Genomic DNA, 20623 nt, shown 5'->3' on the forward strand with positions numbered 1-20623 from the left:
GACCGGTTCTTTAAAGTCTGGCGTCTTTCTTGAATTTTTCTTGGGCCTGATTTATCAGCTAATACTGTAAAAGGTACTTCCTGAAATGACCTCCTAACCTCCTACGTATGTACGAAAATTCGAGCTGTTTTTGTTGTATATGTGACGTTTTACCCTTTCTGAGAACCAGCACCTTATCGTGGTGTGCAACAATGAACCTGGGGGCTGTGTTGTGTTGTCTGGAACCTTGTGTTTCTGGTAGGGTCTCCCGTGGCAAATTGGTATCAGTTAAGGGGCCAGACTAAGATTGGTTCAAAAGACCTCATGAAAAACAAACAGAAAAGCGAGGATACCCGGTCCGGAGGAAGCCCGGGGTCCCCTTCTGGAGACAGGCCCAGAAGGAGGACTCGTCGGCAGGCAAAAGCAACATGGGCAAGTTCCGCTTCCCCATCCCGCGTGCCCACCACCTACCCATGGGGTCGGGTGCGCTGTCTCGACGGACCAGAGCCTGGTCAGCAGAAGCTGGCTTTGGGGACGTGGAATGTCACCTCTCTGGGGGGGGGGGGGGGGGAGTCTGAGCTTGTGTGGGAGGTGGAGCGTTACTAGTTGGATCTGGTGGGGCTCACCTCTACGCAAAGTGTTGGCTCTGGAAGCTTACTTCTTGATAGGGGTTGGACTCTATTCTTCTCCGGAGTTGCCCAAGGTTTGAGGGGCCGAGCGGGTGTGGGGATACTCATTAAGCCCCTGGTTGAGTGCTGCTTTATTGGAGTTTACCCCAGTGGACGAGAGGGTTGCCTCCTTACGCCTGCTGATTATGGGGGGGGGGGGGGAACTCTGACTGTTGTGTGTGCTTATGCACCAAAGAGCAGTTCAGAGTATTCGGCCTTCTTGGAGACCCTGAAAAGAGTCCTTTATGGGGCTGCTGAAGGGGACTCCTTAGTTTTGCTGGGAGACTTCAACGCACACGTGGGCAATGATGGAGGCACTTGGAGGGGCGTGATTGTGAGGAATGGCCCCCCTGATCTGAACCAGAGTGGTTGTTTGTTACTGGACTTCTGTGCTAGTCATGGATTGGCCATAACAAACACCATGTCCGAACAAAAGGATGCTCAAAAGTATACGTGGTACCAAAGCCCCCTAGGCAGAAGGTCCATGATCGGTTTTATTATCGTATCATCGGACCTGAGGCCGCATGTTTTGGACACTCGGGTGAACAGAGGGGCGGAATTGTCAACTGATCACCATCTGGTGGTGAGTTGGGTTGAGTGGCAGGGGAAGCCTATGGACAGACCTGGTAAGCCCCAACGTGTAGTGCGGGTGAACTGGGAACGTCTGGAGGAATCCCAAGTCCAGGAGGCCTTCAACTCACACCTCCAGCTGAGCTTTTCAGGCATCCCTGTGGAGGCAGTGTTCAAAGCCTCTATTGCCGCGCAATAGAGGTCTTAGTTGCCTCAAGGGGCGGTAACCCTCGAACCTCCTGGGGGACACCGGTGGTCAGGGAAGCCGTCCGACTGAAGAAGGAGGCTTTCCAGGATATGTTATCCCTGGGTACTGCTGAAGCAGTTGCAAGGTATCGACAGGCCCGAAGGGCAGCAGCCTCAGCTGTGGCCGATGCAAAGCAGCGGGTGTGGGAGAAGTTCGGAGAAGCCATGGAGAAGGACTTTCGGTCGGCACCAAAGTTGTTCTGGAAAACCGTCCGACACCTCAGGAGGGGGAAGCAGGGAACCATCCAAGCTGTGTACAGTAAGGATGGGACGCTGTTGACCTCAACTGATAGTGTTAGGGCGGTGGAAGGAACACTTTGAGGAACTCCTGAACCCGACAACTCCGCTCTCTATGTTAGAGGCGGAGCTGGAGTATGAAGGGGGATCAACTCCAATCTCATGGGGGGAAGTCAATGAGGTAGTCAAACAGCTCCACAGTGGCAAAGCCCTGGGGGTGGATGAGATCCGCCCACAAATGCTGAAGGCTTTGGGTGTTGAAGGACTGTCATGGTTGACACGTCTCATCAACATTGCGTGGAAGTCGGAAACAGTACCAAAGGAGCGGCAGACCGGGGTGGTGGTTTCCCTTTTTAAAAAGGGGGATCAGAGGGTGTGTGCCAATTACAGAGGCATCACATTACTCGGCCCCCCTGGGAAAGTTTACTCTCAGGTGCTGGAAAGGAGGGTGCGGCCGATTGTCGAACCTGAGATTGAGGAGGAACAATGCGGATTCCGTTCTGGTCGTGGAACGACCAACCAGCTTTTGACTGTCGCAGGGATCCTGGAGGGGGCCTGGGAGTACGCTCATCCCATCTGCATGTGCTTTGTAGATTTGGAGAAGGCGTAAGACCGGGTTCCCTAGGAGACACTGTGGGAGGTGCTGCAGGAGTATGGGGTTAGGGGGTCTCTACTCAGGGCCATCCCATATCTGTACTCTCAAAGCAAGAGCCGTGTCCGGGTCCTCGGTAGCACGTCGGACCGATTTCCGTTGAAGGTTGGCCTCCACCAGGGTTGCGCTTTGTCACCAATCCTGTTTGTGATATTCATGGACAGGATTTCGAAGAGTAGTCTTTGGGGAAGGGGTTTGCAGTTCGATGGGCTAAGGATTGCACCACTGCTTTTTGCAGATGATGTGGTCTTAATGGCTTCATCGGTCTGTGACCTTCAGCACTCGCTGGATCGGTTCGCGACCGAGTGTGAAGCGGCTGGAATGAGGATCAGCACCTCCAAATCTGAGGCCATGGTTCTTAGCAGAAAACCGATGGACTGTCCACTCCCAGTAGGGAATGAGGCCTTACCCCAAGTGAAGGAGTTCAAGTATCTCTGGGTCTTGTTGTCTTGCCGGAGCAGCGGGAGCGGTACTGCAGTCACTTTACTGCACCGTTGTGACGAAAAGAGAGTTGAGCCAGAAGGCAAAACTCTCTGTCTACCAGGCCATTTTTGTTCCTACCCTTACCTATGGTCATGAAGGATGGGTCATGACCGAAAGAACGAGATTGCGGATACAAGCGGCCGAAATGGGATTTCTCCGCAGGGTGACTGGCATCTCCCTTAGGGATAAAGTGAGAAGTTCAGTCATCTGGGAGGAACTCGGAGTAGAACCGCTGCTCCTTCGTGTTGAAAGGAGTCAGTTGAGGTGGTTCGGGCACCTAGTAAGGATGCCACCTGGGCGCCTCCCTAGGGAGGTGTTCCAGGCACGTCCAGCTGGGAAGAGACCAAGGGGTAGACCTAGGACCAGGTGGAGGGGTTATATCTCTTCACTGGCCTGGGAGCGCCTTGGAATCCCCCAGTCAGAGCTGGTGGATGTGGCCAAGGAAAGGAAAGTTTTGGGCTCATTGTTGGAGCTGTTATCTCAGCAACCCTGATAACCCAGATAAGCGGGAGAACACAGATGGAGATGAATGGATGGATGTTACGTTTTAAATAGAGTATGTTTTTGTTATGGTATTACCTAGTGAGTAAAAATAAAGAATTTGCCAGTTGAATTTGCTGCTTGCAGTAGTAACAGCTCTGAGCACTTGTTATAATACTTTTAAGTTGAGTTTGACAAAACATTGGTTTTGGGTCTATGGTTGTGTCTCAGTGAGCAGGGTGTTTTGCGGGAATTTACACCAGAACATGCTCCTCCGGCTGCAGAGAAGTGGGGCTTGTACATATAGTTATATCTCTGTGTGAAATGATGCAGTCATTTCTGACTGGCCTCACCTGTCAGAGGCTGGTGTAGCGGTGGTGTAAGAGTTGGGCTGGGGGCCGGGGCCTCTCTGTGTTGCTGCTGGAGGTGGCGGGGTTGCAAACAGGAAGGAGCTGAGGAATCTCCAAACGGCAAGCAGTGGGTATAGGATTGTGCCCAGGATGGCCCAGACATCCCCCCCTGAGGACTGCACCACCGTGTTAGCAGGCCTGCTGGAGTGCTGCAACATAAAGTTCAAACAGGTTCAACAGAGGCTGAGATAACCCAACTCTGCACTTCACACCCTGAGACACTGATACCTACACCAGATAATTTCCCAAATGTTGAATCATGCCTTTAAAAGTAGTGCAAAATCAAAGAGACTGTTGTGATCATCACTGAGCCTACTCACTGGCAGAAGCACGATGGAAGCACTTGGGGTCAGCTCCAGCTCTAGAAAGGTCTTGTTCAGGTCTTCGCTGGTGAACTCCCGCCGAGGGAACATGGTTGCCAGCGAGAAGTTGCCGTAATGGTTTCCCACTTTCTGAGACAGGAATAGCACTGAATATTTCACAGTGATTTTGCATGAAAGTACAAAGCCTAATTCCAATAAAGTTTGGACGTTGTGTAAAACGTAAATAAATACAGAATACCATGATTTGCAAAGCCTTTTCGACCTACAGTGGGGAGAACAAGTATTTGATACACTGCCGATTTTGCAGGTTTTCCCACTTACAAAGCATGCAGAGGTCTGTATTTTTTTTATCATAGCTACTCTTCAACTGTGAGTGACGGAATCTGAAACAAAAATCCAGAAAATCACATTTTATGATTTTTTAAAAATTAATTAGCATTTTACTGCGTGACATAAGTATTTAATACATCAGAAAAACAGATCTTAATATTTGGTACAGAAACCTTTGGGTTTTGGGTCGTTGTCATGCTGGAAGGCCCAGCCACGAGCCATCTTCAATGCTCTTACTGAGGGAAAGAGGTTGTTGGCCAACATCTCGCGATACATGGCCCCATTCATCCTCCCCTCAACAGGGTGCAGTCGTCCTGTCCCCTTTGCAGAAAAGCATCCCCAAAGAATGATGTTTCCACCTCCATGCTTCACGGTTGGGATGGTGTTCTTGGGGTTGTACTCATCCTTGTTCTTCCTCCAAACACGGCGAGTGTAGTTTAGACCAAAAAGCTCTATTTTTGTCTCATCAGACCACATTACCTTCTCCCATTCCTCCTCTGGATCATCCAGATAGTCATTGGCAAACTTCAGACGGGCCAGGACATGCGCTGGCTTAAGCAGGGGGACCTTGCGTGCGCTGCAGGATTTTAATCCATGACGGCGTAGTGTGTTACTAATGGTTTTCTTTGAGACTGTGGTCCCAGCTCTCTTCAGGTCATTGACCAGGTCCTGCCTTGTAGTTCTGGGCTGATCCCTCACTTTCCTCATGATCATTGATGCCCCATGAGGTGAGATCTTGCATGGAGCCCCAGACCGAGGGAGATTGACTGTCATCTTGAACTTCTTCCATTTTCTAATAAATGCACCAACAGTTGTTGCCTTCTCACCAAGCTGCTTGCCTATTGTCCTGTAGCCCATCCCAGCCTTGTGCAGGTCTACATTTTTATCCCTGTTGTCCTTACACAGCTCTCTGGTCTTGGCCAATGTGGAGAGGTTGGAGTCTGTTTGATTGAGTGTGTGGACAGATGTCTTTTATACAGGTAACAAGTTCAAACAGGTGCAGTTAATACAAGTAATGAGTGGAGAACAGGAGGGCTTCTTAAAGAAAAACTAACAGGTCTGTTAGAGCCGGAATTCTTACTGGTTGGTAGGTGATCAAATAATTATGTCATGCAATAAAATGCAAATGAATTATTTAAAAACCATACAATGAGATTTTCTGGATTTTTGTTTTAGATTCCGTCTCTCACAGTTGAAGAGTACCTATGATGAAAAATACAGACCTCTGCGTGATTTGTAAGTGGGAAAACCTGCAAAATCTGCAGTGTATCAAATACTTGTTCTCCCCACTGTATATTCAACTGAATACCCTACAAAGACAAGATACAGCTCCAGAAAAAATGAAGAGACCACTGCAGCATTATCAGTTTCTCTGGTTTTACTATTATAGGTATGTCTTTGAGGTAAATGATTGTATTCTATAAACTACTGAAAGCATTTCTCTGTGTTGGAATTCAACAGACACTGGAATCAGTGGCGGTTCTACATGGAATTACACCCCCAGGTGAACAGGTTAACTGGAAACAGGCGAGTGTCATGATTGGGTATTAAAGGAGCATCCACGAAAGGCTCAGTTGTTCGACCTATATTCAAATGTATTATATTCAAATTGAATAGAGGTCAAAAATGTTTTGCAAATCATTGTATCCAGGTTTATTTACGTTTCACACGGTTTGTATTCAAAGTGCTATCATTGTTAAGATGTGACTGTGGGATGTGTAAACAGACATAGTAACGGGTTGTCAGGGATTAATGGTATAACTTCAACATTGCTCCATCACCTTGCTTCTCGAGTAGCTATAATATGCTAGTCGACCTAATCCTGGGTAGAAAACTGGTTGTTTGAAACTGTATTCTGACATTCAACTATAGCTGGTTATCTGTTAGTGCAATTTAATTGAAAAACATCATCACCTGATTGTAACTGCTATGGAACATGCAAAGAAGGAACCTCCCCCCTGCTCAGTGTAAACCAAGTTATATTCTTTCCTATAAGTACAAATTATATTAAATATCATAATTCTCTTAATTAATCATTCCTTCGATAGCCATTTTTATGTATTGTTTAGCTATTGCACCTTCTCAGCTGAAGTGCCTGTTATTATCGACCCTATTTATGATTTTATACATATTAATATGAATAATCATTAATAATTGGACTTGCTTATACAGGAACCACCACAAATCATTGTGTCTAAGAAAGCAAAAAACTAAAGAGCTGCAACAGACAGACCTGAGCCACAAAGAGCATGCCCTCCTGCAGTCTGCTCTGGGAGGGGAATTGGCTGCTGAGGGACGAGCCGTCTGGGAGCCGGAACTGGATCCTCGCTCTGGTACTGAACGAACACACCCACACACACAACCTTTTAAATATGCATGTATATATGTATGCCACATATATTCTATTACACAACTGCCGCCGGGTGAAGCAGTACCCAGTGGTGGAGAAAAGAAAATGTATTTTGGGGTGTTTCTGCCAATTCAGATTTCAACCAAAATATGTATAAACAGCCACCGGTTCGTGCGCAAAGACAGATATGCCCAATGTACAGAAACAAAACTGAGGATAAAAAACTTGTTTTCAGTTGGTGTGTTTAAGTAGTTGAGTTAGTGTTATGTTGATATAGCCACTTCAGGATGATAAATTGTTCTGGAGTGATTTGTGTTGTGACAAGGTTTAAAGTGTGTGTGTGTGTGTGTGTGTGTGTGTGTGTGTGTGTGTGTGTGTGTGTGTGTGTGTGTGTGTGTGTGTGTGTGTGTGTGTGTGTGTGTGTATCCCTCTGTCTCCATCTCTTTACCTCCTCTCCCTGACGGAGGCCTCCTTCCTGGCCTCTTGCTCTGCCTGCTGGGCCTGCAGGAGGTTCTGCTTGGCACTCTTCTCCTCCACCTGGGATCTGGCATAGCGGGCTGCTCTGTCAGCTCGGTCCTGCAGCAGAGGGGACACAGCTGGACTGTAACCGTATGTATGCATTGTTTCCAACAATAAAATATTATTATGTGAGAGAAAAGAATCTGCCAAACACGTTGATCTAGTTTGCGCATCTTTTTATGTGCCAACCGTGCTTTTTTGGTAATGGGTCGGTGATCTGATTTATTTGTTTGATGTATTGATTATCATTAGGCTTAAAAACACAGAAATGTTATGTTGAAAACAAATCCAACGGTGTTTAGCCTCCGGTTTACTAACACGGCAGCGGACGGAGTAACTCTTGGTCTGACTGTCACATAAGTAGCTGATGCATATCCCCCATCCCCAGAATTGTTTAATAGTTTTTAGATGTGATGGAGCAGAGGGTACTTTTAGCAGATGTGTGTGTTGTCTATGTTGTTTTGGAATGTGTTTCATAATGGATCCCTTGTCTTTCACCTGCAAGCCAAATCTGCCTATGGATACAAATAAATAACCTGAACCTGAACCCATGCTTGTCTGACTATTTTCACTGTTTGTTTGTTTGTTTGTGTCATATTGTGGAGTAAGCTGTTTTCTACTGGCATATTTTACAGCCGTATTTCTCTTTATTATCTTATTTGTGATACTCTGACATGGCAACCTGTGTAGCCCTTGTATTGAATACACCCGATACCTGCCATAATAAAAAGACAAACAAACAGGAAAACCTATGACGCTCAGGGGTGACGTGACGGCGGTAATCAAGATGGCGCCGCGGATGCAAACAACAACCCGGTGTCGGAGCTCTAAAAACAAAGCTGTCTCTATCGTGTGAACGCTCTATTCGACACGATTTTCATATTTTTGGAGTAATTATACAGTTTTAGATGAAGAGGCATATTGTTTTCTGGCATCACTTTAACATTTGAGGGGAAAATATGCATTTTGGTTTGAGGGTGCACACCGAAAGCAAGAGGGCGCAGCACCCTGTTACCCTGCCATGAAGCAGTGTGCTGCTCTTCAAAACAGTCAATAATAGCGAAGTGGTCATTTAAACTCAGGTAAATAAAAAACAGTATCACTAAATGCCTGCTGAGTCTGATTTTACATACATGTGTGCCGTGTTGGCTTCCATTACTGTCCTCTCTGACCTTAGAATGTCATTTTCAATTTAATCCTGCAAACTGTGATGGAAGGAAAGATATGCTTACCAAGGCAATCTGCTGTTTGACTCGCTCCCTGGCTGCCTTCTCCTCAGCCTTTTCCCTGTTCCTCTCCTTCAGGAGTTGCTTGGTCTTCTCATCTTCCTGTTGCCTCTTTAAGTCCAGCACATCTTTCCCCATCTTCCGCCGCTCCATTTCCTTCTTAATCTCATTCTGAATCCCAGGCAACACAAAAGTAGGTTAGAATCAGAATCAGAATCCCTTTACCAGAGCTGCCAACATTGTGTTTTAGAAAATAGTAGCAAGCCGAGCGGAGCGAGGCAAATTTTTTTTCAAAGCCGGGGGTCCGAGGTCCGCCGAAGCCCCCTGAATGCCCCCTTATTTCATTTTTACTTTACTTATTTCTATTTATCTTTTGTATTCAACTGTTATTATTTTACTGTAAATTGTATGTATATATAGTTCCCTATTCCTTTTCCTATCACCCTGCTGCTATAACATGTGCAATTCCCTTACAGGATTAATAAAAGTTATCTTATCTTATCAGAAGCCAGAGACTTTACATGCTCTGAGATGCAATCTAGGTCATATTAGGACATGTTTTTCGTGTATAATTTCTCCTTTTCCCTGTACTGTTGCACAGAATTAAACACCAACATACACAAAAAAATATTTTTATTAACCGAACAGAATTCATCATGAAACAATACTGAACAATAACACATGAAAAACCTTTACACAGCCTTTTTTTAGAACAGAGTTCAACTCAAGGGAACCTTTGGCTGTGACATGACCATCTCATCAACCTCTCACTTTAGATGGTCATAGGTTGCTGACTTGGCCTTGGCAAGAGTTGTCTTGGAGTACGCCTGCTTGTAGCAGACAGACCCCTTTGCCACCATGAATTGTTTGTGGGTAATGAGGTTACTCAGGGTCTCCATTCCCATACTAGGTCTGAACTCCGTTCTGTTTTTTGTGACAAGACTGAAGATGCGTTCGCAGTCTGCATTGGAATGGAAGATGCAGAGGATAGCCAGCATTACCTTGCAGAGTAAAGGGTACTTGAGATGGCCATTTCCATCCTTCAGCTGACTCATCAGGTGCCACTGTGTGTCTGGTCTGTCACAGCTGGTGATGCTTTCTGGCAGAGCATCGGTTTGGTAGGTCATGAATTGACCCTCAAGCTTGTCCATCTCCTCAGCACTCATCTTCAAGCAGGGGAATCTGCCTGTGAAGTACCTCACAGAATTGAAGTCTGCGCTGTCCCGTGCAGACATGTCAGCCACAGAAGCATTCCTTATCACTGGGTCATCATAGGGAAACTTCTTCACCATGTACTCAACAGCCTTCATGTAGAATGCCCGCACAGCGCTGAAGACCTGGGCAAGCTGCAGCTCCTCAAGCTCAGGGTGATCTCTTATGAAGTCTCTGGTGTTTTGCCCAATGAACAAGGTCTCATTGCTCTTCTGGTTGCTTGGTTCCCTGAATGGTACCTGGTGAACCTTAGCAGCTGCATTGATCACCTGAGGCTTCACAAATCGGTTCAAGAGATTCTTCAGCTGTGTGGTCAAAGTCCTGTGTAGTATTTGTATGCAGGGTTTGTCTAGCTGCAGCAGAGTGTTGGCCTCATCAAATATCGGCAGGACCGCACTTAGAAAGTAGCAGTAAAGATGGAATGTTGGGTCCTGCAGATGTTGACATGCCCTCTGCACTCTCTGTTGTGCCCCTGTCTTGGGCTGAGTGGTTCCAGTGCTAGATGTATTGGGCTGAGTGGGTGCAGTGCTAGATGTCTTGGGCTGAGTGGGTGCAGTGCTAGATGTTTTGGGCTGAGTGGGTGTAGTGGTAGATGTCTTGGGCTGAGTGTGTGCAGTGCTAGATGTCTTGGGCTGAGTGGGTGCAGTGCTAGATGTCTTGGGCCGAGTGGGTGCAGTGCTAGATGTCTTGGGCCGAGTGGGTGCAGCGCTAGATGTGTTGGGCTTTGCCGTTGCAGTCTTGGGCTGTGTGGTTGCAGCTGCTGGTGTTTTCTTTCCCTGACAGAATTTGGCTAGGTTTTGTTGGCGAAAGAGATAGCCTGCCAAATCAAACTGAGAATTGTCCTTGCTGCTGCTACTGTGGGTTGATGTGTCCTTGCTAACACTGTGGGTGGACTTGTCCTTGCTGCTGCTCTGCGTGGTCTTGTCCTTGCTGCTGCTCTGCGTGGTCTTGTCCTTGCTGCTGCTCTGCGTGGTCTTGTCCTTGCTGCTGTGCCCAGACTGTTCTGACTCAAAGTATTGCAGCAATGCAGGCCACTGCTGCAACAACCTGGCGATGCATTTATCTAAAGAGAGCCACCTCGTACTTACATGTTTAACAATCTTTCTCATTTCCACTCCACACAGATCCTGAAATTTCTTCAGTCCCTGTTTCCTCTTGCTGGATTTGTCTAGGTAGAAGTATATGTCCACCAGCAGCTCTTCAATGGACACTGGAAGCTGAGCAGCAGCTTTTTCTGCAGCTAGATGAATTAGATGGCACGGGCATCCCAGCACATATACTGCACTGTTTTTTTTGTTGATGTAGCCTGCCGTGCCAGCTTTGAGTCCCTGCATCACCATGGCATTATCTGCCCCAAAACTCATGCAGTTGTCCCAGGATATGCTACGTTTCTCAAGTTCATTGTCAATGAGTTTGAATATGTTCTGCCCAGTAGATGCCTCATGACACTCTGGCAAAGATAGGAGTACTGTCAGAACACGCCCAAGTCCTCGATCAAAGTACTTCACAACAAGAGGATACAGCTTACAGTCTCCATAGTCAGTGCTCCCATCCGTGGCTAGGGAGTATGGAGCTGTCCTCATTGCCTCCGTGATCACAGACGCATCCTCCTTGGCAAGAGCTCCAACAATGGCGCTGCTCTTTGTGCGACCAGACCCATACTTTCCTGCAATTGCAATCACAAAAATATTGCATTGTATTATCATGATTATACTCTAGATTACACAGAATTGCAGAATTACAATCATGATATTAATCCTCTGTAGAGTAAGTTGGCCTAGGCTATTTTTTTTTCACCTTTACATAAAATGAAAAATGTTTATTAGAATGATACAGTATCAGTAGGCTATAAATTAGCAATGATTAATTTGCAAGATTTAAATCAGATTATCAACCAGGGCAGTACTGTAACTGTTTTATATAGTCTGTACAGATTGTAGAGTGTATTGTGACAGTATACAGATATAAATCTATGCCTATGAATGCTTGAGATGAATTGAGGCTATTTGTCATTTGAGCCTTACCAGCGATTTTCGAGTCCGGAAACATCTTTTTCACCAGTGGCCCGATGTGGTCGGCCACCGCGATCGGGATGTTGTGTTCCACCAGAAAGTCCACAGCGAGCACTTCGGCATTTATGACACTGGTGTCACTGTCAACCGTAAAGAAGCCCGCGATGGGCCTTGTAGCTTCCACTGCCGCCTTGTATGACGTGTGTTTAGCAGTCCTGATGTGCTTTTCAACGTCGTGTCGGCCCCCATGCCTCACGCTAAAATCTGTCTTACACAACATACAGTAAGCGTGGAAGTCGTCCAGCTTCGACCGGGTGATGGTCGGCCATTCTGCGTTATATTCTAGCTTGAAGCGCTGTTCAGAAATTCGCCGCTTTTTCAGCGGAGGACAAGTACGTTCACCATCCATTTTTGATAGACTTCAACTGACAGCTTGCTCCGCGATTTCGCGGGCATAGTGTATTCACGAATTATCATTGGTCCATTAGAAATTAAGATAATAAAAACACAACACATATGTTAAATTATATAATGAAAAAAACCCAGATATTAATATGTTGTAGTGACTGTAATACACATAATTCACCTCCTTCTAAAGTGTGGTTCTACACACTGTTGTTTCATGCCTGTAAGTATGACCGTTGGTTTATGCTTGAAAGTACAACTGTAAAAAGGGATCGTGGTCCCTTTAATTAATCTGTGTTTACGATGACGTGGAGCCCCATGCTTGTTGGTTTACAGGACAGCGCCATCTTGTTTTGTTAACTTTGACTGTGATTAACGAGACACGCATTCGTGTGCTGAACTGTAATGAACGTCTCCTGCGTTTCATTACGATCTCCACAATGTTCTACTTATCTGTGCTATAAATGTAATTTTTGTATGATTCCAATGATCTTAAATAATTTTATAACCAAAATAGCTGAATTTGCTCGTGACCTGAGCAGAGGAGACAAGCGGGGTAAGGCAAAGAGCGGCGCCTCACGTCAGATTGAGCAATCCCTCACAAAGCGGAGCTAGTGAGAAATTAGCACCTCCTGTATAATGCCTCCCTGCTCTGTAACAAAGATGCAAGTGAGGAAATATTCCCTCCTGTATAATGCCTCCCTGCTGTGTTACAAAGATGCTTGATGGATTTTACCCCGATATATATATGTAACAGTATGTAACCATAATGATTTACCCCGATGAATCTGCCACAAAATACAACAATGCAAATGCAGACGAATGGAAAGCCACCAGTACGTTTAATTATTAGCCAAGATTACATTGATATCCGAGTGTTTCCGAGGGGATTGTTTAATGTCTGTCATCCATTTAACATCATACAACGTCGTTGTGATCACTTTGAACCCAACGATCTTTTTTTTTAATGTATTGGTGAGCTGAGTTTGAGAAATTAAACTGTGCAGCTAAAGTTGTGTTTTTTGGTTGCTATAGTTATCTAGTTGCTATGCTAGCTAGCTCAAGAGACTTAAATAACCTAAACGATTTAAATGGAAGCGTTCAATTCGCATGTAATGATAGCTAGTTATCGAGCTGATGTTATAGTTTCCCCGATTTAACTCATTGTATTTCAATGGGTAAAGGTAAAAATCCTCAGGGTGCCTGTGCATCTTCGCATGAAATAATATATTAGCCTACCAGTTATTAACACGAGTTCTCTAGCTACCAACTGCCAACTCGTTGTACCTATCATAGGTGTGTGTGAAGAATGCTGAGATAAAATATGAAAAACAACCAGTAGTCAATGTGCAAGCTGCCAATTGAATTATGTTTTAATAAACTCTATTGACTTCACATATTTTTCACCGCACGGCACTGGTCTACATGAATAGAATTCTTCATCAACAGCGGGAGCCAAAACAGCATAGCATCCTGGTAACAGTAGTGAGGGTATTACAAAAAAGAAGTACAGCCGATCCTATTGGCTCTTTGTCAACGCAAGGGACGAATCATAAAACGGCTTATATGTGAGCTTTAGGGCTGGTTGGATGTCAACACAGGCACGAGGCTGCCAGCTACACGATTCATTTTTCGATTTGTTGGGTAATGCGTAGGATATTCAAATCAAGCGTAGCGGCGTAATTAGGGCCTGGAAATCGTATCTGCTACGCCAAAATCGTGTATGTTGGCAGCTCTGCTTTACTCATCCCACAGAGGGGACATTTTCAGTTGTTACAGCAAAGAAAGAGCCACAGACAGCTTAATGTTTCAAAAAGATACAAAAAATATATACAGAAATTACACAATTTTACAGAGACCTAAAAATAGACCTCACAAACCGTTCTGAGGTAGAGAAGCCAGGTAAATATTGCACAGTTAATTAACTGTATATATACATACATATATATATATATATATATATATATATATATATATATATATATTGCACATTATATTGCACATGGTGTGGGGTGTTATAGTCTGTGTTGTTACCCGTGGAGGTCTACCTGATGGTTGTACAGTCTGACCGCTGCAGGATGGAAAGACCTGAATATCTCTCCGTGAGACACCGCGGGTGCAGCTGAAACTGAAGGAGCTGCACAGTGCGGACAGGTTGTCCTAGAGGGGGTGGGACACATTGTCCAGCAGGGACGACAGCTTGGCTGTCATTCTCCTGTCTCCCACTACCCCCACAGTGTCCAGAGGACTCCCCAGGACAGAGCTGGCCTTCTTTATTAGTCTGTTCAGTCGCTTCCTGTCAGCAGCCGAGATGCTGCAGCCCCAGCAGGCCACACCATAGAAAATGGCTGATGCCACCACAGAGTCAAAGAAGGTCTGAAGGAGTCCTCCCTGCACCCCAAAAGACCTCAGTCTCCCCAGTAGAAAGAGTCTGCTCTATCCCTTCTTGTAGAGAGCAGCAGAGTTGTCGGACCAGTCCAGTTTATTGTTCAGATGAACATCCAGGTACTTGTAGGATTTCACAATCTCTATGTCCACACCCTGGATGTTCACTGGTGTGGGGGGGGGCGCCGTCTGAAATCCACCACCAGCTCCTTGGTTTTCCCTGTGTTGAGCTGGAGGTGGTTCCTCCGGCACCAGAGGATGAAGTCCTGCTTCAGTTCTCTTTACTCCCTGTCTTTTTCTCCCCTGTTGGAGATGAGGTCGACTATGGCGGAGTCGTCAGAGAACTTTTGCAGGTGACAGGTCGGCGTGTTGTGGGTGAAGTCTGCAATGTAGAGGGTGAAGAGAAACTTTGCCAGCACCGTCCCCTTGGGGGCCCCCGTACTGCTGATGATGGTGTCTGATTGACACTCCCTGGTCCTCATGTACTGTGGACGGTTGGTGAGGTAGTCCAGGATCAAGGAGGTGAGGTGGTGATCCATCCCCGAGTGCTGCAGCTTGTCTCCCCAGAGCAGGGGCTGGATGGTGTTGAAGGCACTGGAGAAATCAAAGAACATGATCCTCACAGTGCCCCCAGCCTTCTTCAAGTGGGAGAGGGACATCTGCAACAGGCAGATGATCGGATCATCCACCCCGATGACAGGCTGGTAGGCGAACAGCAGCGGGTCCATTGATGGTCTCACAAGAGGCCGGAGGTGTTCAAGGACCAGCCTCTCCAGGATCTTCATCAGCTGCGATGTTAGCGCCACCGGCCGGTAACTGTTGAAGTCCTTGGGGTGAGGGGTTTTTGGCACAGGTACCACACAAAATGTTCAAGTCGTTTGTCCACTGATGGTCAAAGGGCCAGACCTGAGAGTCTGGCCCTTTGTAGCCAGAGATTATTTTTAGGCCTCTCCAGACTCAGCTGACGTTCCTCTGTTGCAGCTGTTCAGCCTCCATCCTCTTCCTGTAGCTGTTTTTGCCCTCTCTGATTTTCCACCTCAGTTTCACCTCTGTACCACCTTCAGCTCCTCTCTGTTGCCTGATCAAAAGGCCCTCTTTTTGTCCTTCGGGAGAGCCTTTATCTCAGGGGTAATCCCGGGTTTGTTGTTTGGAAAACTCCATACAGTCCTGGTGGGTATGACGTTTTCCTCACAGAAGTTGATATAGTCCGTTATGCAGTCAGAAAGGCTGTCAATATCCTCCTCGTGAGAGTCAGTGAGCATATCCCACGCAGTAGTTTTGAAACAGTCTTTAAGGGCCTCTTCAGAAGCCTCAGACCACTTCTTTACGCTGCGTGTGGGCTGTCTGTAGACCAGAGATTGATACACAGGCAGGAGGTGGACCAGGTTGTGGTCAGATCTGCCCAGGGGAGGAAGGGGTGATGAGCTGTACGCCTCCTTGGTGTTGGTGTACAGTAAGTCCAGTGTTTTATTGTCTCTGGTGGTGCAGGTGATATATTGTTTGAATGTGGGCAGAGTTTTTGAGAGAGAGGCATGATTGCAGTCCCCAGAGATCAGGATGAGGGGAGTTGGGCGCTGTGTTTGCAGTCTGCTTACAGTAGAGCTGATAATATGACATGCCTCTTCAGAATTAGCAGAGGGGGGAATATATGCCGCTATCGCGATAACATGTGAGAATTCCCGGGGCAAATAGTGTGGCCGCATGCTAACTGCTAACAACTCAATGTCTCTGTTGTAGACCTGTTCTTTAATATTAATGTGCCCAGGGTTAAACCATCTATAGTTCACAAACCACTAATAATTTTTCTAGGTCGCACTGGTGCACCTGATGCTGCCCGGGTAGAAAGCTCATTTTCTTTCCCAAGCGCATGATCTCTCTGTGACCGAACTCACACTCAACGTAGGATCATATCGTGGTCTAAACCAATAAGAGACAGAGCTCGGACGGGTCTTTGCCTCTGATTGGCTGTGGTCCTGTCACTGCTTTAAATTGTGTGTGTTTAAAAATTGCAAGCGACCTGAGTGCCAGAGTAGCCTAACCGAAACGGAAAAAGAAAATAAACCCGACAGAACAAGGGAAAATGAAGAGAGGTAGAAACATTGAACGTTTTTTCCTTAAGAAAACTAAGCCTACAACAAGTCCTACTACTGTCATTCCATCCATCTCCACTACTGAAAGTCCATCCAGCCAAGACACGGAGCCGTCGGTCCCTGGTCGGATGCCAAGCCCTGGTCCTTCGGCGATAGCATCAGACTCGGTACCAGAGGAGACAACCGAGTCTGAGATAGAGCCCGGCCCCGAGACTCAAATTAAAAAGCCCAAAATGTATTCTTTCAGAAAGGACGGCTAAAACAATGGTACGACAAAGGACGGAACGCAATGCACTGCGTTTACTGTCAGGAGTGCGGTCAGAATATGGCCGGTAATAGTGCATTCGTAAGCGGGTCAACAACGTTTCGTATCGAAAAAACACATGTCTAAAAAACATACTATATGCCGTGATAAGTGTGTAGAGAAAGTGGCCCCTCTCCCAGCTGCATTTCAGCGGCAGGCAGTAATAACCAGGTCCTCCGAGGAATCAGAAATGATAATCAAATGTAATGTCACATACAACATTGCCAAAGAGGAGTTGCCGTTCACCAAATTTAAATCAGAAATTATTCTCATGAAGAAAAATGGATTAAACGTCAACCCGACGTATAGCAATGATACGGCATGTGTCCAATTCATTGGGGTAATAGCCCAATAAAATGGGGTTAAAGGAACACGATGGCTTCCACATGTCTCCAGGGCCCTGGAGACATTCCTCAGAACTGGGCCCTGGAGACATTCCTCACTGCAGTCTACTGTCATATGGACCATTTGGCAGGGTCTTCTGCCAATGCAGATATTGCAGGCAGAGCCAGAAAGGTCAGTGGATTTCCACGGGGTATTTACTAAATTAGTGCCATTTTAACTATAGTCATTTTCCCTGCCCAGAATTTGTTTATTCATGTTGAAGGCTATATGAATAGTTGCTGTGGTTGTATGATACAGGCCAAGAAATCAATGGAAGATGGCACTTTTGTGGCTTTTTGTCACTTTCTGGCTGATGTTTTTGCTGGAATAACCAAGTTTAGTCTCCTACTTCAGAAAAATGAGACCATCCTACCTCAGGTAAGGAAGGTGAAATGGGATTTATTTTATTTATGTTTGTTATTAGCTTCATCTGTATTTATAAAAGTGCTTGATATGTCTAAACAGGCAGTTTGTGCTCTTGAAAATCTGCTGGTGACCACAGAGGTGATGGCTGCAAGACCTAAGCCTGGGTGCAGACTGTCACAGTTCATGGCGGACCTTCGGCTGCAGAGGCAGCAGGATGAGCAGAGTGAAATGCCACTCTACAAATTCCAGGTACATTTGTGGTTTTGTTTCTGATATAGGAAAATATACATGTAAATATATTTATAATATCTAACTCACAATTTGTGTTTATGCTTATGTCCCACACAGACAGTTACACTCAAAGGGGAAGTCTATAAGCTGGCAGAGGATGGTGGTGCTATCACTAAACTACAAAGAGAAATGGAGGCAACAATCAAATCTACTGTCAAACATCTGAAAGCAAGATTCTGTAGCCTCCTAGGCAAGTGTTCTCTGTCTTATGAACACGTTGATAGATCAGGAATGATGGTAATCATTTCATTAAGATGTCTTTATCCTTCCAATAGGAGAGGATGCTACAGAATCTGCCACAACCAAGGCTGTCAAATGCTGCAACATCTTCAATCATGATAGCTGGCCAGAAGACCAAGAGGACTCAGTGGACTGTGGTGCTGAGGACCTAGCATTCCTCTTGGATCACTCCTCTCCTGTCCTCACAAGTTAGCATAGTGGACCACTACACAATAGTATGTAGTAGTGCTGGTAGCAATCATGTTCATTTAAACACTGATTGGCTGTTTATTCCATGTCAATTTCAGAAATGGTGTTAACACTGAGTTGGCAAAAGAAGAGTGTGGCAGCCGGGTGTGGTTAGAGCACCGGCTGCTGGGGTGAGGGGAGTGGCTCGGCCGGAGACCAGACAGCTGATCGGAATCAGGTAATCAGGCAGTTAATATAAAGCATGTTGGTAACCTGGTTCTGGTCTGTCTTACAGTAGGCTGGGTCCTGGGAAGCCGACACACCCCGTCCTGGCCTTGCCGTCCTGGAAGTGCCGGGGAGCTGTATTTTGTGTGCACGTTTGTAACGAAATAAACAGTATTATTTTTGCCCAACCCCGAACCCTTCCGTCTCTTGCCTTCAACCTGAGCGATCCTGATCACAGTGGCGCCCGAACAGGGACCTGAACCCTGGACCCTCAGATGACGGAAGGAGAAAGCCCGCTGGGCCAGGCCCTCCAGCGTCTCGCCCTCATGCAGGAGATTGCCCTCCAGAAGATGTCAGCCGACGACGACCCAGAGGCATATCTGGACATATTTGAGGGCACTGCGGCGGCGTGCGGGTGGCCGGAGGAGTGGGCTGTGCGGCTTCTTCCCCTGCTGGCCGGGGGAGCGCAGCTAGCCGCCCACAGCCTGCCAGCGTCCGATCGACATGAGTACAAGCAGCTGCGGAGGGCCATCCTGGACCGGCTCGGCAGCACGCCAGAGGGACACCGCCGCCGGCTCAGGGCCCTTCCCTTCGAGGACGCTGGCCGCCCCTTCTCCTACGCGAAGCAGCTCCTCGATGCGGCGAGGCGCTGGCTTCAGCCGGGGATGCGCTCCGCCGAGGACGTCATGGAGCAGGTGGCACTGGAGCAGTTTGTCGCCGGGCTGCCATCGTCAACGGCGAATTGGGTCCAGTGTCACCGCCCTGCCAGCCTGGAGGCAGCCGTCGTCCTCGCGGAGGACCACCTTTCGCTTCCCCGGCGGAGCATGAAGGAGGAGCCCCGACAACCTGTCGTCCCCGCGGGCCGACCCGTTCCAGCCCCGAGGAGGAGGTTCCCGACAGCAGCCGCTGCACCGCCTTCCCCTCAACCCACGACCCGGCCCCTTCCCACCTAAGCCCTACCTCATCTCTCTCTCTCTCTCCCCAGGATCCAGCCTCCGCCTCTGGTCGTCCGGCACCACGGGGGGCTCCTCAGGCGCCAGGGCAGGAGTGCTGGCGGTGCAGGCAGCCCGGCCACTTCCGGCGGGAGTGTCCCATGATGGAGGTCGGACAGTTGGTCCGGGTTGCGGGACCGCCAGTTGCCTCCCCCGGTTTAGAAGGGACGTACCGTATACCGGTATGTATACAGGGGGGTACCCACCAGGTTCTGATGGACACGGGCTGTAATCAGACGATGATCCATCAGCGCTTGGTTCGGCCGGGGGCATTGGTTGAAGCATCGTGGGTGAAGGTGAGGTGTGTGCATGGGGATATTCACCAGTACCCGGAGGTGACTCTGGAAATATCTTTTAGGGGTAAAAAGCATAGAGTCAGGGCTGGAGTTAGTACTCGCCTCACGCACCCTCTGATCTTGGGAACAAATTGGCCGGGGTTTGCTAAGCTAGCGGGGGCTATGGGGGTGCGTTCACGGGAGTCAGGGAAATGTGAGTGGTGTGCTGTGTTTAGTGGCGAATCGGAAGCGGCTGACGGCGACGAAGGGGGAACAGACACGGAGGGGGCCGGGGAGGTCCCTCTACCACCGGAGGGTGCCGGGGAGGCCCCTCTGCCCCCGCCAGTGTTCCCGGTTGAGGATTTCCCCCTCGAACAGTCTAGGGACGGGACCCTTCAGCACGCTTTCGATCAGGTGGTGAGTATTGATGGCTCCCAGCTACACCCAAACACAGCACTCACACACCCACATTTTGTTGTTATTAGGGACAGGCTGTATCGTGTGAGCCGTGACACACAGACAGGCGAGATCAATACCCAGTTGTTGGTACCACAAAGCCGTCGGGAAATGATTTTCCAGGCGGCTCATCACAACCCCATGTCAGGTCACCTAGGGTACGATAAGACACTACACCGGATCATGGCCCGATTTTATTGGCCGGGCATTCGCGCGGATGTGAAGCAGTGGTGTGCATCCTGCAGCGAATGTCAGCTGGTTAATCCGCCGGCCACCCCAAAAGCGCCTCTGCGCTCACTCCCATTAATTGAGGTGCCTTTTGAGAGAGTTGGTATGGACCTCATC

At 47.6% G+C, this 20623-nt stretch overlaps 2 protein-coding genes across 2 annotated transcripts in view; both read right to left on the reverse strand.

Moving 5' to 3' along the window:
- ubxn4 (UBX domain protein 4) overlaps positions 1–20623 on the reverse strand; it is a 37907-nt gene that overhangs the window by 734 nt on the left and 16550 nt on the right. Inside the window, exons 8-12 of the mRNA XM_063887231.1 lie at positions 8480–8644; positions 7177–7304; positions 6612–6714; positions 4046–4177; positions 3669–3874 (exon numbers count right to left, since the gene is read on the reverse strand). Of these exons, the coding sequence (XP_063743301.1) occupies positions 3669–3874; positions 4046–4177; positions 6612–6714; positions 7177–7304; positions 8480–8644 (734 nt within the window). The remainder of the gene's footprint in view (positions 1–3668; positions 3875–4045; positions 4178–6611; positions 6715–7176; positions 7305–8479; positions 8645–20623) is intronic.
- Positions 9090–14058, reverse strand: LOC134866984 (uncharacterized). The gene is made up of 2 exons (XM_063887229.1): positions 11710–14058; positions 9090–11351 (listed from the first exon to the last, which is right to left on the reverse strand). The coding sequence occupies exons 1-2, from the start codon at positions 12104–12106 to the stop codon at positions 9241–9243; spliced, it is 2508 nt and encodes an 835-aa protein (XP_063743299.1). The 5' UTR covers positions 12107–14058; the 3' UTR covers positions 9090–9240.

This window comes from Eleginops maclovinus, chromosome 7 (genome assembly GCF_036324505.1).
Source record: "Eleginops maclovinus isolate JMC-PN-2008 ecotype Puerto Natales chromosome 7, JC_Emac_rtc_rv5, whole genome shotgun sequence".
NCBI lineage: Eukaryota > Metazoa > Chordata > Actinopteri > Perciformes > Eleginopidae > Eleginops > Eleginops maclovinus.